General features: G+C 53.1%; 1 protein-coding gene across 5 annotated transcripts in view; it reads left to right on the top strand.

Moving 5' to 3' along the window:
- Megf11 (multiple EGF like domains 11) overlaps positions 1 to 15003 on the top strand; it is a 204703-nt gene that overhangs the window by 3606 nt on the left and 186094 nt on the right. For 4 of the 5 annotated variants that reach the window (XM_076848644.2, XM_076848643.2, XM_076848646.2 and 1 more), the window contains exons 2-3: positions 728 to 829; positions 3151 to 3251. In XM_076848644.2, the coding sequence (XP_076704759.2) occupies positions 728 to 829; positions 3151 to 3251 (203 nt within the window). Of the gene's footprint in view, positions 1 to 727; positions 830 to 3150; positions 3252 to 15003 lie in introns of those variants that run through there. The other variant, XM_076848645.2, reaches the window with a different exon arrangement.

The raw sequence follows: 15003 nt of genomic DNA, 5'->3' as shown, positions 1-15003 counted from the left end.
TTCCTTTTATTTCATAAGGTTGGCTGGGAATTAAAAGGGATTAAAACATTTAACACAGGGCACTTAATAAATATTAGCAGTTGATACCAGCTGAGTGACCTGGGCAAGCTGCCTTTCTGAGCCTCAGTTTCTTCATCTATAAAACGGAGCAACTTATTTCAAAGGGTTACTACCAAGATCAGCTTCCATACATGTTTTTTGAAGATGACAAAAATCTGAAAAAACATTTGATATATGTATCTGCATATTTATTTATATACATATATAATTTTGTCTTAGAAGTAGGTCTTAACTATGTTGCCCAGGCTGGTCTTGGACTCCTAGGCTCAAGTGATCCTCCTGCCTCAGCCTCCCAGATACTAGGACTACAGGCATGCACCACTGTGCCTGACTCACATAAAATATTTTTTTAAATTTGTCAACTCTGCCTTCCAGAACCACACAATATAAACCTAAACCTTCCTTTGCTCATTCTCAAATGAAAAAATGAGCTAGAATTTTAGAAAATTAGCTGGGCCAGAGGTCAGTAAGAGATGGGATGTGTCCTGGGGCCAGCCTAGGGTCAGGGAGGTTTGCATACTGGGGGCATCCAAGGTAGCGGGGGAGATTGGGGAGTGGTCTCAGGGCTGTGGTGGGTGAGCCTGGGGAGGGAGGCAGCATCCTGACTTCAGGTCACCTCAGCCTGTCCAATGCTGACCATGGCTTCTATGCCCTGTCTGGTTCCCAGCTACGCCGTGACTGTCCAGGAGTCGTATGCACACCCCTTCGATCAGATCTATTACACGCGATGCACAGATATCCTCAACTGGTTCAAGTGCACCCGGCACCGGTGAGTACCTCTCTCAGATGATGGGGCGGGAAGGGTGCAGGTCCTCACGGCTTGCCTTGGTGCAAGTTAGTAAAAAACCCCGGAGCAGATGTCGCCACTCACCTCCCGTGCCCCCTTGCCACTCTCTGCACACTGAATGCCTGAGACGCACTGCTGGCCGCTGATTTCTGGCCAGAGGAGCCTGGGCAGGGCAGGGCAGCCAGAAGAGCTAGATGTGGAGATGGGGCCAACTATTCCCTCTAACCTCCCCCAGGTTTTCCAGAGTTGGTTGCTTGTGGCCCTGGTCAAAGGCAGAGATGGGAGTCCTGCTCCTCCCCTGCTCCTTGGCTTCCCTGTGCCAGAGCCAGGTTTGCTCTGAGTGTGGCTCTTTTGGATACTTGGAGGCCACAGCTGCCGTCCATCACCCCTAGGCATGGGTGAGGGAGTGGCTGCTTACTAAAACAGGTTATATTCCCAGAACATGAATTATTTTGTTAAATCATTGAGTCGACTTGCAACTCTCCCAATGACCCGGAGTGTGCATGCTGAAAGCGGCACCATCCGTCTGCTTAGGTGTGGAATAGCTTGTTGTCATTCAGGGTCCTTCTCCTGAAAGCAGCCTGGCCCATGACCCTGCCCTGTCCTGCTTCCCACAGGGGGAGCAAACCAGGAGGGGGAGCCAGAGACAAGGGGTGGCATCTCTCTCCTCACAGGCATTCATGTTAACGATGCCGAGCCCACCTCCCCTTTGGGAGGGCTCAGGGTACTCCAACTTGGTGGGGACAATGGACTGAATGATGACCTCTCCGTCAAACTCCTCTGAGTCATTTTCTTTCCGGTGCCGGGATGGAGTCACTCATTCTTTCTCTGCAAGGCTCACACAGCCCCCGATACTGCCTCCTGTGCAGAGGAAGCTGCTTCCCTGGGAGGCCGGCTTACCTTCCATTATGGGCTTTTGACGAAGTAGAATGACCTTAGCTCACGACATTCCCAAATATCACAGATTTCCCTGAGGCCTGCACTGTCATTTGTCATGAAGCGAAGGCTTTAGGACTGGGAGGTTGTCTGGGCCTGTGCTGGGGGACTCCCTTCCCCACCTGGCCCACCCTCTGCAGGAGGCAGGCTGTGGACACCTCCGCCCCTGCTGCTCTGCTGCTGTGGAGGGGTCCATAGGGCAGGGCCTGTGAGTCTGATGGGGGACAGAAAGAGCCCTGACTCTAAGGCCCGGGGACCTGGGGCTGGTCCTATGTGCGCTCCACGGCCTTGAGCAAGTTACTTCCCCTCTCTGGTCTCTGATGGCCCCATCAAATCTCCTCCACTTTAACTTTACTTGTGACAGAGGGGCTTTTGATTCCCTCCCCAGGGTTCTGTCCTTATATATCCCTATTTCCCTTGCCTTAAACCTTCACCGTGACCCACTGCAGGGCCCGAGAGCCACCCTGAGAGGACTGGCATAGAGCAGCCAGTGGGCCTTGTGGCTTTGAAATTAGGGTGACCTGGGTTTGAATCCCAAATCTGACATTTTTTAGCTGTGTGACCACAAGCAAGTCATTAACCTCTCTGAATCTCAGTTTTTCTCATCCATAAAACAAAGGGTGGGAGTTACGGGTGAATGTAAAATAAAAACTCCAAACAAGTAATAAAAGAGAGCACATAAATAGGGCATCATAACGGTAGCTGCCTCAGGAGCTATTGGGACAGGACCAAGTGTGCCCAGGGACTAGCACCCAGGTCCCTGGGTCCCAGGCCGGGGTGTCTCCTGCCCTATGGGCCCAGCCCCTTCCTCTGCAGTGTGAGGTTTAGAGATTCCCAGGGAGAGCACGTGAGGCTCTCCACGAGCTGTTATTTTGGGGGTGAGGGAGATTTATGAGGGACAGAGTAGGACTCAGTGGGTCCTTTTGCTTCAGTTCTCTGAGTGGGCAGCCCAGACCCCAGGCCCAGGAGTAGGGCGGGGTGGGCCCAGCAACTCCCAGGGCCTGACTCCTGTCCAGGCCTCTCTGGGCTCCTCCAGCCGGGAATCTGGAAGTGTCAAGGAACCAAGGTGAAGCCCACTGCTGCCCCCCACCGTGTCAAGCCAGACTGTGTCCACCTTGGTCCTTCTGCGTAGAAAAGATCTGGAAGCCACGGGTTAGCCACTGGCCCTGCTCACAGTGCGCTCGGCCCCTCAGCGGCACAGACCCCGCCATCGATTTTTCTTTATTGTGTTCCTTCATATTCAAAGCTGCTGTGCATTTAGAGTAACTATTGAATGGCGTCCTCCATATAGCTTAACACAAACATCACCCTAAACGGGAGCCATTGATTTTCAATGCCCTCACGTGGCTTTCTCCCTCGTGCCTTAGGATCAGTTATAAGACGGCGTATCGGCGCGGCCTCCGGACCATGTACCGGCGGAGGTCCCAGTGCTGCCCTGGCTACTACGAGAACGGAGACTTCTGCATACGTACGTAGGGGCTGCTGCTCCCCTGGCCTGAGTGTGGGTGGGCGGGGTGGGAGGGGAAGGGGAGAGAGACAGGGCTGTTGTTAGCAAGGGTTCGGCCATCAGATCCACCTCCTCATGGGGTGGATGGGAGCCGGGCTGTTCAGGCCCCGATGGGGACAGGAGAGAGGTGGAGCTTTCTAGAGCGGGCCCTCTAGGGGACAGAGGGGAGCAGTGCTGAGTGCCGGGTACTGGGCCTAGGCTGTCGCAGGTGCCCAAGCAGGCTTTGTTGGAGGCAGGAGAGGGAGGGAGGAAGCTTGCCGCATCAGATGGCAAAACCACAGTCCCCAAGAAGAGGATGGCAGGGATAAGGCAGACCAGAGAGAGCAGAGCCAGGAGGATTTCCACAAAGAACTGGAGGACACTGGGTAAAGACAGTGCATGGAAGACACCTCTTACCCTGTGTCGGCTCAGAGAACAGAAGCCTTAGTGTCCCCCAGGAAGAGAAGAGCTGCAGGCCCTCTGGGTGGAGCAGTGTGGTACAGTGGGAAGCACTGGTCCCTGCGTGCCAGCCACGTGGGCTTGGGCCAGTCACTTCACCTCCCTGGGACAACAACTGTGGGTCCTGCCAGAGTCTAAGGGACTTTTCCCACTCACTGCCCAGTGGAATGGGACCTGGGACTGTCCAGTGGCATGTAAGTGTGCCCTTGATTGTCAGAGCAGCTGGGAGGCTTGTCAATTAGTGCCTGAGAGGCAACCCCATCCCAAAGCCTCTGCTCTCAGGTGGAGAGTCCTGCCTCCTCCTTGCCATCCAGATGGGCAGAGGGGGCTGGGCAGAGGGAGTTCAGGCAGGGTGAGCGTGTTTTTCTTGGGAATGAAATGACAGTTCCCCCTCCTGTTGTCACATCACCCCTGATGCTGGAGAAGCTCGATTCTAATAGCATTGCAGGAATGAATGAAAAATGCTTCTGCAAGTGGGTTCAATAGTGATGGTTTTTGTAGGAAAAAATGCAAAGAAATTCACTCAACGCAAGTCCCAAAGGTTGTTTCTCAGGAATAGGCAGAGAACTGAGCAAGGACTAGTCCCTGGCTGTGCCTCACCTGGGATGGGGGACTCTGGGGACATGGGGGCGGAAGCGAGGTCAGCACGGAGCTCTGCAGCGGTTCTGCCCACGCGGAGTGAAGCAGGTCAGGCAGTTCGTGAGCTCATAAAGCCCGAGCAGGGTGGACGTGTGGGGCCTGCCCAAGGCCAGGGCACGGCGATGGCCTCGGGAAGTTATAAAGGAGCCTGGGTGTCAGCACAGGGCTCCAGGATGGATGAGCACATGCCCTGCCCAATTCCCACGAGTGGATGCTAGGAAAAAGCTTGGGCTGGCGTGCCAAGTGTCCTGATTGCAGGGCACCGTCTTGCTGACTGGGAAGGGACTTCTTAGCCTCCTGACCTACTACTTATGTAAACTCCAGCGGCGGTTGGCCATGGCTGGTCGACCAGGAAGCTGAGCTTGGAAAGCCACTTTTAGGACTGGGGCTGTTCCCAGGAGAGGACGGCAGGGTTGCTGCAGCGAGGCCCAGACAGCGGATGTGCGGGGCAGGGCAAGGCGGGATGAACTCTCTGTAAAGCTGTCCCCACCAGCCAGAGCCTGGGTGTGAGACAGATAGATAGACAGACACACTCAGGCAGAAGAGAGTGATGTGACCTGCGCTCACTTCATGGGACGTTGGGCTGGATCATGAGGGATGGGCTGACTTGACATCTCAGGGTGGGGAGGAGAGGGAACCTCTTCAGTGCCAGCTGAGGCGGGGCGTGGGCTGGAAGGGGACAGGGAGGCTGGCTGGGTTAGGCGCAGGCGGGAGCGTTAAATTCCCAGGCAGCTTTACCAAGAGCCACAGGCTGGTGGCTAAGATAGTAGTTCATGGGCTCACAGTTCGGGAGGTCAGAGTCAGTGGGCAGGGCTGGCCGCCAGGGGAAGATCTGTCCCAGGCCTCTCTCCTGGCTTCTGGCAGCCTCTTGCTTCGCGACAGGGTAACCCCAATCTCCATATGGCATGTGTGCGTGCCTGTGTCTCCAAATGTCTTCTTTTTATATAACATGGTCATGTTGGATTAGGAGCCTCCTTGTTGACCTCATTTTGACCTAACTACCTCTGTAAGACCCAGTCTCCAAGTCAGGTCGTGGTCTGAGGTGCCGGGGTGAAGCCTTCGGCAGGTGGGCATTGGAGGGTTTCAGTGCAGCCCCTAGCAAGAGGACATCAGCTGTTATCAGTACCCGCCTGCTTCTTGGGATGGGAGGAAAGGGCTGGGAGCCGCCAGCTCGCTCAGATGTCAACACTTGTCCGCCAGAGAGACAGGCCCAGGCGAGGGAGCGTGGGAGAGGGAGAAGAATCAGTGAGATGGTCAAGACTGTGCTCAGGGCCTGGGTACCAGGTGAAAAGCTTGAAAACCGGGTCCCCCTGCCCCTGCATTTCTCCTTCCTCCCAGGGGCCAGAGAACCTCCAGCTTCTTAAGAACATGTCTGACGCTAAAAGTCCCAAGGAGAACCCTGCACGAGAACAACTCCTGAGTTCTGGGCAGGGGCAGGGGGAGTGTCACCCTCTCTCCAAATCATCTTCCTGGAAACATGTTTCTAACAGGCAGTAGGACAGTGGCCTGGGAGGGAAAGCCTTGGGTGACTCTGTCAGTAACTTGCTGTGCAATCTTGTGCAAGTCCCTTGGCCTCTCTGGACCAACTGCGATAGGATGGACCATCCTGTGCATGGAAGGAGGAAGAGAAGAAATAGTGAGAGTGTCCTGGAAAACACAGAGCTCAACACAGATCCAGAGTGCACTGTGTTGGTCTCCTTAGTAGCATTTCCTCCTCCTCAGAACAGCTGTCCTCATCAGGGATGTGGAGATCACATCAGACCTGGCCCTTGCCTCCTCCCCAGTACACACCTTTCCCCTCCCATTATCTGCAGAAGTGGCTGGCTCCTGGCCCCACCTTGGTCACCAGGCATCAAAGATTTCCTGAAGACCACTGAGCATAAGTGTCTTTCTTCTTTCATTTGAGACAGTGCTGTGAGTATCTTTGTCTTTGCATAGCTTTTATGTCTTGGTAAAACAGACTGTCACCTAGGCGATGGGGTTCAAGGCACTTTGGGAAGATGTGCTCTTTGAAAATATCAGCCTAGTAACAGACTGGGTAGGTTCGGTTATGCTGCAGTAACAAACAATACCCAAATCTCAGTGACTTAAAAGAGCATTTTTTTTTTTCTTGTTCATATCTTGTGCCTGTTATGGGCGAGCTGAGGTCAGTTCCTTGCCAACTTTAGCCCAGGGCCTCAACTGATGGAGCAGCCACTCTCTGGAATGCACTAAGGTGCTGGTGGGGGGAGAAGAGGCCTGCAGCTAGTCTTGAAAGCAGGGGGCCAGAAACATTTCGCGAGCAGTATTAAAGCTTATCACAAGTCCCCACCTGAATGCTCCAACACTTACTGTTCATTCAGATGAACCTAAATAACTTAATTGGGCTGTGTGTGCTCTTCCCAGGAGGTTCACAGACTTGATCATGCCCAATCAGAGTCAACCTGGAGGACTTGTTACCTAGCAGGCTGAGAATCTGCATTTCTAACACGTTCCCTAGCGATGCTGGACCAGGAACCTGGCTTTGAGAACCCCCTGATATGTTGTGTAAGGGGAAGTTTCTGTGCTGCCCATGGCTTCGGAGTAAATTTCAAAGAGGCCCGACGGGTTGCCCATAGATGCATCTCCAGATGCTCAGGGCTCCTCCTGATGGGCAGCAGAGAGACGGCAAGGAGGGGGGCCATCTGCTGAATCCCTCTGTCTCCTGTCTGTCTCCTGTGTGCTCTTGGATACATTTTCCCCAAAGGGACTTAGTGCTCTAGACTTTCAGATGTTGTTTTCTGGCCCTTCCAGTGGTCACTTGAAATGCCAGAGCCTGGAATTAGCCAGAAACTCCAGGTACTTATGTGACTGATGGCCTATTCGGGCTGTGGCCCTGGGGAGGTTCTGCATGCTCAGTCAGTCTGGCCCCAGAGGGGTGGGCTGTGCCAGCTCCGGAGAACCTGAGAGGTGGGGGGTGCAGAGGGAATGGGGGGCTCATAGGAGTTAAATCCAGTGAACTCCTTGCACCAGTGCGTGACTTACTACTTGCCTGTTTTACTACTGCTGTTATTTTGAACACCCAAATACTGCTTAAATTTAAATTTGACTTGTGTGTTCACTACTTTGCTTACCCTCTCTCTTTTTGCATTGCACTCTGGGCTCAGCTTCCTTCTTGAAGGATCTCCAGTCGTTCCTTCGTGGAGGGCCCATGGTGCTCACCTCTCTTGGGCTTTATTTGTCTGGAAAGGTCGTGAGTTTGCCCCTGCTCTCACCTGGTGGTGGTCTTTGCTGAGCTTTTCTTGCAGCAGAGTGAGGACGTGGTTCCTTTGTGTTCTGGGCTTCACTGTGGCGTAGCTCTGCAGGTTCTTGGGGATGTGTGTCGGGGCGAGGAGTTATTTTTATTTACACCATTTGCTTCTCAGAGGTACACATTTTCTGCAAAGCTCAAGATTCATGTCCTCCAGCAATTCGGAAAAATTCTCAACTGTATCTCTTCAAAAATCTCCTCCATTCTCTTGAGCCTCTCAGGTTGGAGCTCCAGTCGCCAGGCCCTCCCATCCCATGCTCTTCCCTAAATTCCCATTTTTCATCTCTCATCTCTCTGTGCAGCGTCTTGAGCAAGCTCCCAAGATCCGTTGTTCAGGTCCCACAACAGATTAACCTGTCCGTGGAGGTCTTCATTTCGGTAACAACAGGCTTAATTCCTAGGAGTTTGGGAGGTTCCTTTTCAGATATGCATGTTCTTTTTCTATCCTGTTCATTCTTTCATTATGAATTCTACAGCTTTTATTATTTTAAACATATTTCCTTTATCATCTCTATCAGGTACTTGTGTCTTGAGTTGTTCTCTTTGCTCAGGTCCTGGAGATGGACTCTCCTATTTATGATGACTGCTGAGACACACTATTTTTTATTGGTGCGTTATATGCATTTATGCACAAGGATGGATTTGTTACATAATTATACACGTACATAATATGTATGATTTGGCCACTATCTCTCCCCTGTACTTCCCCACTCCCCTTGGTCCCTCCCACCCCTTGGTCCCTCCTCTACTGATCTCCCTTGATTCCCATGAGATGGGTCAGGAACGGGGGGCAGCATTTCCTAGTTTCCCCTGCATGGAGCTGGCAGCTCTCAAGGCCAAGGCTGAGGCTAAGTCTGCCTTTGCTCTTTGTGTGGGTGTTAAGTCCCCGGCTCCTGGCTCCTGGAGGTGGCTGGGCTTGGGGAGGGCAATGGCCAGGTCTGATGTTTCAGTTTGGCTCCAACAGCTTGTCTTAACCTCTTTCTCTAAACTCTCTCTTTTTATCACACTTTACAATTCACCTTGCTCTCCTTAGAGCTCAGCTAGTTTAAAACTACTTCACTGTATTTTGGGGACACTTGTAATACGAGGAGGCTACCATTTGCCCTTTCTGCCTCATTGCTAGAACTGCTTTATAGTGAGCAGGGGATTGGGGGCTTTAGAACCAGACTTTTTTTTTGGGGGGGGGGGTTCTAGGGATTGACCCAGGGGCACTTGACCACTGAGCCACATCCTCAGGCCTATTTTGTATTTTACTTAGAGACAGGGTCTCACTGAGTTGCTTAGCCCCTCACTGTTGCTGACCTTTTGACATTTAATTCAGTGCTTTCTTGGACTGAGTGCTAACTTCTAGCACTAATGAGGACAACAGTGGCGTCATGTCATGGCTTGTCCATGTAGTATGTCATCTCTCACAGACTGGAGAAGCCAGCCAGACTCACTCTTGCCCTTTTACAGAACACAAAACTGAGGCTCAGAGAGGCTGGGTGACTTTTCCACTTGGCCAGCTAGGAGTTCAAATGGGTGCAACGTCAAATCCTGTATTTCCTCCTCCTTCAGAGGGTTTTCTTTTGGCAAACCTGTGTCTAGAAGAGAGAAATGGAATCAATCAAGAAGGCAGGTGAACAGGTTTGTAAGAGAGGAGGGGACTAAAGACCCACCTGTTTGATTTCAAAATTCTGCGAAGGTGGGCTCTGGTCCAGGATCAAGGAGTGTGGTGGGGCTGGTGGAGGACAGGTGTGAGCAGAGCCTGGGGCCAGCTGCAGCTCAGCTTCTCCAGAGCTCCCCGCGGACCCTCTAGCAGGCTCCTGGGGAATCGCACCTGCTGCTGTCATGGAGACAGTGCTGATGACACTCCCTTGGGTCACCAACACCTGGTGCTGAGCTTTGCTTCCTTTGTCATCCCTCCTTCCCTCTGTCCTTCCATCTATCTGTCCATATTTATTAGCTGCCCAGCCTTGCGGGCACTGCTGAGTCCTGGAGATAAGGCTTGACTAAAAAGCACGTGGGCTAGTACAGGAGATGCCAGCACAGCATGATGGGCACTGTTTAAATGCTCAGGCAAGGATGTCACCAGTCTGGTGGTAGAGACGGAAGGGCTGCCTGGCTGCCCTGGCAAGTTCCTGCTGGTGCAGCCACCATGATCTGGCCCTGTCTGTGCACTTAGAACATGGGTTTCGGATGCTCAGAGCAGGTGATTCACGCTGACCAAACTCATAAATACTGATGCTTAACCCTGAAGCCAATTAATGCCTACGCAATGGGAACGTAACTACCAAAGATCTGTTCTTGCCCACTTGTTAGTGCTTGCCAGGCCCTGATAAATTGCTGAAAGAGTGAATTCGTGGCCTGGGCATCCACAGTACCCAGCAGTGGCTTTATGGATTCTCCTATCGCAGATTCCTCCTGTGCTCCTCTGGATGCCATCTGTTTGGGAGTCAAATGACCCTTGGTTTCATGTGATCCTCACCCATCCTGTCCCTCTCCTGGCCCCACAACTCCTAGGCGCCCTCTGTCACGCCTGTCCCTGCGTTTCTGCCGCGGCTTGCCTGTCCATCCCACTCAGAAGAAGAGGGATCAGTCTTCCTTGTGCTCAGTGCCTGTCACTTGAGTGGGAAGCCACTAACTCCACCCATGGATGGAAGGACAGGGGCATGCAGGGAGACCCTTGGAGGGGGTTGGTTTCGAGCTGAGTCTGAAAGATGAGTAGGAACTCAGTAGAGCTGGACTGTGGTAGAGACAGAGTTTTAAAGGTGTCTGGCCGGGAGCAAACCCCAGTCACTTCCTCTATGACTCATGTGACCCTCTCTGTGCCTTGGTTTTTTCATGGGTAAATAGGGCTGCATTAAATACCTATCCCTTTGGGCCATTGTGAGGATGACATGAGTTTCTACAAATGAAGAGCTTAGAAGAGAGCCTGGCTCGTAAGAGCTCAGTCAACTCCAGCGATGGTTCTGTGTTTATTTTGATGAAGGAGGATATTCCAGGCAGAGGGGCAGCAAGAACAAAGATAAGAGGTGGGAGAGAGCAAGACAAGGTCAGATCACTCCCTGGACAATCTTGTGATATCATCAAACAGCAAGGGACACCATGTGGTGTCAGGGGATGGCTGCTGTGAGGGCAGCAGCGTGGAGGAGAGTCAGACTGTCGAAGGGGTGAGAGAGACAGGTCACGGGGGCCGGGTGTGCAGGCCGGGGTGAGCCGTGGATGGCCGTGCACTGGCCCTGTGCTCAAGGGGGCATAGGTGACCTGGGGCCTGGCCTCTGGGTTTTGTTGGCCAAGCTCTAAGCTTTTCGGCCAGTCCTTTCCCCACCCTCAGCACGTGCCGGCAGGGTTCCTGTGCTGTCACAGCTGTGGAAGGATCAAGGATCTGCTTCTTAATTACCAGCTGCAGCCAACATTAAGCCTCTGCAGTCTGACTGGGCATCCTCTGGGGGGAGCTGGGTTAGTGTCAGAAGCAATCAGGCTTGTCTACAAATCCCCTTCCTGGGAGTCCCGGCCAGCTAAGGCCTGGGAAGGAGCTAACCTGTCCTGAGGGCAGTTTTCCCCCTGAGGAAACTTCCTGAAGGTCTGGCTCGCCAACTTCTGCTTCCTCCACACCTGATTCCTCCTGGGATGCTACCGCTGGTTTCGGGTCCTCCTTGGCATCCGCCGCTTGCCTGACCTCGCTCTGCAGCAAGCCCCACGAGTCCCAGCCCCAGCTAACGATGGGACCGCCTCCTCCCAGTCTGTGCCTCTCCCACGTGGGCTCCTTGCTCCTTCTGCACCCGGGAAGTGTTGGCCTCCCCGTGGCCCTGCCTAGATGCTCTTCCCCCAGAAAGCCGCGTGCACCACATGGCCACTTACTACCTCACTCAGTCCTGTGTCACCTGGCAGAGAGGCCTTCCTCTCTGGCAAGGTAGCCTCCTTCTCCTCCCTCACCCTCTCAGCCTCCATTTGTTTCTCGGCCTGGCATAGAGTAGATGTTCAACAAAGGTCGAATGAACAAAGGAGCTATAAGCTCCTGCAGGCAGAAGCATCTTTTTTATTTTTTTAAATCTTTTTTACAGTTGTAGATGGGTGGCCTGCTCCTGGGGGCTGTGCCCAGGGTCCTCCACACTGAGGCTTCTCATCCTGTGTCTTGCTTCCCGAGGGTCGCATTGTCCGACTGCTGATCCCTGATAACCCACCCAAGTACCTCAACACCCCACTTTCCTTCCCTGGGGCTTTGTGCAGGCCCCCAGGACCCTGCTGGACTCTCCCAGCTTCTGCTTAGCTGCCTGTGAAAACTCAGTGCAAAGCGGGACGCTCTCTGGAACCCACCCGGATACCTCCTTTTTCCAGCCTGTCCTGATCTCAGCCCCTTCACCCCATTTCCCATGTATTTATGGTTCCCTTGCTGGGCAGGGAGCTCCTCAAGGCTGTGGGACCCTCTGTATGCCGGGTGCCCCACAAGCAGCCCATGCTTTGGGCAGGCCTGTTGACTTTGGGCTGGATTCTCTCTGGGGCCCTCAAAGCACACTCAGGGGATAGTCTCTGGGCAGGGCCTTGAGATCCTGAATGGAGGGTGGTCAGCCTCCATCCCCACTCTCCCCCGTTCCCAGAACCCCTCAGGTTCCCAAAGCCCTCCCAGAGTCCCGGTGTTTGCACCCATGTCACCTGTGTGTGAAGACTCCCAGGACCCGACAGCAGGGACTGAGCCCACTGTCCCAGAACCCAGAGGCGGCCCTTTGGGTTAGAGCTGAGCTTCCAGGCCTTGAAGAGGCAGCAGAGAGAGGGAAGCTGGTGGAAGGACCCACTGCTCATGCCCTGCCTCCTGGTCTCGAGCACCTCCTTCCCTCCTGACTCCTGGCCTTTGTAGCAGAGAGGTTTCAGAAGAGTGGCCATTAACAGTGTTTTCGAGTCGATGGACACATCAGTCCCTAAATCTCCTCTAATGCTTGCTCTTTGATTAAGGGATGCTTAGTGGCTTCAGTGAGGGTGACAATGACAGTTCAGAGCCTCTCTCTGCCTCCCAGTGGCCACTTCAGTGTCTTTGAAGACTTGCTTCAGAAGAGCCTTGATCAGCTGCCCATTGAGTGGGGGCAGGGGACTGGCTGCACAACATTTGACCAGGCCTTGGCCACCACCCACGAAGAGCCTGGAGCCAGGTCCCTTATTGCAGGTACATGTCCCACTGTCCCTACTGTGTCTACATCTGGGGGTAAGTGAAAAAGATTTAACTTTAGGGTTGGTGTTCTTAGCACTAAGTTAGAAGGAACCAGGGCCCCTAACTTAACCCTCTAGTGGCTGGATTATGGGAAGGGAAGTTGGGAACAGACTAGGGATGGCACCCACTTACCAACAGGATCAGGGGAATTTTAACCTTTTGCCATTCAGTATCCTTCTCCCCAATCCGAGTCTTAGCCTGAACCAGAGTCACTGGTTCTCATTTTCCTTGGAGATGTGGTACATCTGGACCTCACAGGAAGGGTAGCCCCGCACCAGTGCCTGGCTGAGTGCACATATGGGGTTGGGACCTGCCTGTGTGGAGGCTTCCCCAAACCCTGGTGCGAGGTGTCAGTGTGGGTGGGTTCCACCAGACAATGTAAAGGTTAGAATAGACCCAAGAACCAGATGGCTGCTACTGCCTATGTGACTTGGGGCAAATGACTAACTTCTCTGTGCCTCAATTTACTCCACTGTAAAATGGGGTAGCAATTGTACCTTCCTCATGGTGGTGTTATAAGGATTCAATAAGAGAATCATGTGAAGGAGCTCAGAGCGCACTGGGCACGGTGTAAATGCTATGCAGCTGTGGGCTTTCATTATCACACAAGTATGTCTATGAGTATTGGGGTCCACAGTGTGTGAGGATTTTCCCCTCTTACAGAAGCATGCATGTGCGTACTCCCGTGTTGCTTGCTGTGTATGTGTATTACATGTCTGTCCATGAAAAAGCCCCTGTGACCCACGTGCCTTGGATGTATCTGCCTGCTTGCATATTTAGAGCGTCTGTGCATTCACTCCTCCCAGGGCTCTTCTGAGTGTCACCTTCCCCATTATTGTTTCCCATTTTCCTTTCTCCTTCCCCTTTTCAAGCAGCCAGTGGCACTGAATTGTCACCAAGGGAGCTAGAACAGAGCCTTTGCTCCTGCTGGGATAGGAAGGGGGAGCCGAATGACACCATCAATCTCATTCCCCAGACTGAAGGCGGGCCTGGAACCAAGGGCGAAGCCAGGGAGGCCTTCTTGTCCCCTGGCCACCTTCATGCTGGGCCCATCTAGGAAAAAAGGGAAGCTCCCAAGTGTGAGAACAGGGTGGCCCCAACTTACAGGCAGCCACCATCCTTTTGGTGTGGCCAGGTGGAAGGACCTTGGCCTGTTTCTCCAGCCACCAAACAAACTGCAGAGGCCTGATAGTAAATCAGCAGCGAGTGAGCGTGATTTAGAGGACTCTGTTTGTTTGCTCAGCTAAGCTTTTGGCAAGGTAAATGCATAAGCTGCAGAAAATCTCTTTGAAACAGCCGCAGGGCTCAAACGCCCTTCAGTCCTCCATAAAGGATCCTCAAAATTATATGGACTAGATTAGTATCTCTATTACATAAAACCATTTCAATGCCTGCTGGGGCTTTGAGAATAAAGTCACCGGATGGACCTTTTGTTGCTGTGCCCCATCAGCCTCATGGTAATTGAAGATTTCCCTTTAAAAGTGTGTCAGGTGGAAAGAGCTCCTAATTTACTAAGTGGAGGGGCCTTTGTTAGGGAGCTGATTCTTTGTTCTGCCCGTCCCTTTTAATCTTGTTTTTGCACAATGGACTCACAGAAAGCACTACCAGCCGATTGATGCTGGGGAGGGAACAAACAAGGGCAGGGCTGCCTGGCAGGGGGGGCCCACGAGGTCCCGCCCTCTTCCATCTGCCTTCTCTTCTGCCTTCCGCTCTCTGGACTCCAGAACCAGTGGGCAGGTGCAAGCCCTGGGGCCAGCTCCGTGTCTTTGTAGGAGTGGCCCCCCTTGTTTTTTCCAATCGGAGAGCAGCTTCTCCTTTCTAAATGGAGTCCGCGCATGGCAACCCCAAAGGCAAGACCCAGGTTTGGGGCTGTATTCTCTGCGGGTTGTCAGATTTGAATCTAGCTGAGGTCTTCAGCCCCAAAGTCAAATGCCATCTGGTGCCTGATGGGACAGTTTTGTTTGGAGAGGCTGCCACGGTCCTGGGGCACTTAGGAACATTTGTTGTCTGGGAGCTGTCCCCAGGCTGGCTTTGGCTCCTAGGAGGAGGAGGAGGTCGCTAAGCCCCAGTTGAGAGGACTGGTTTATATTTTGCCTCCAGCAGGCAGCCACCCCCTTGGGGCTGGAGGCCACACAGAGAGGGGAGTTCTGTGTGTTTGGCTGCAGGATTCTACCCCTCTGGGC

Source organism: Callospermophilus lateralis, chromosome 3 (assembly GCF_048772815.1).
Source record: "Callospermophilus lateralis isolate mCalLat2 chromosome 3, mCalLat2.hap1, whole genome shotgun sequence".
In the NCBI taxonomy this organism is placed as follows: domain Eukaryota; kingdom Metazoa; phylum Chordata; class Mammalia; order Rodentia; family Sciuridae; genus Callospermophilus; species Callospermophilus lateralis.
This window is presented reverse-complemented; position numbering and strand designations above follow the sequence as displayed.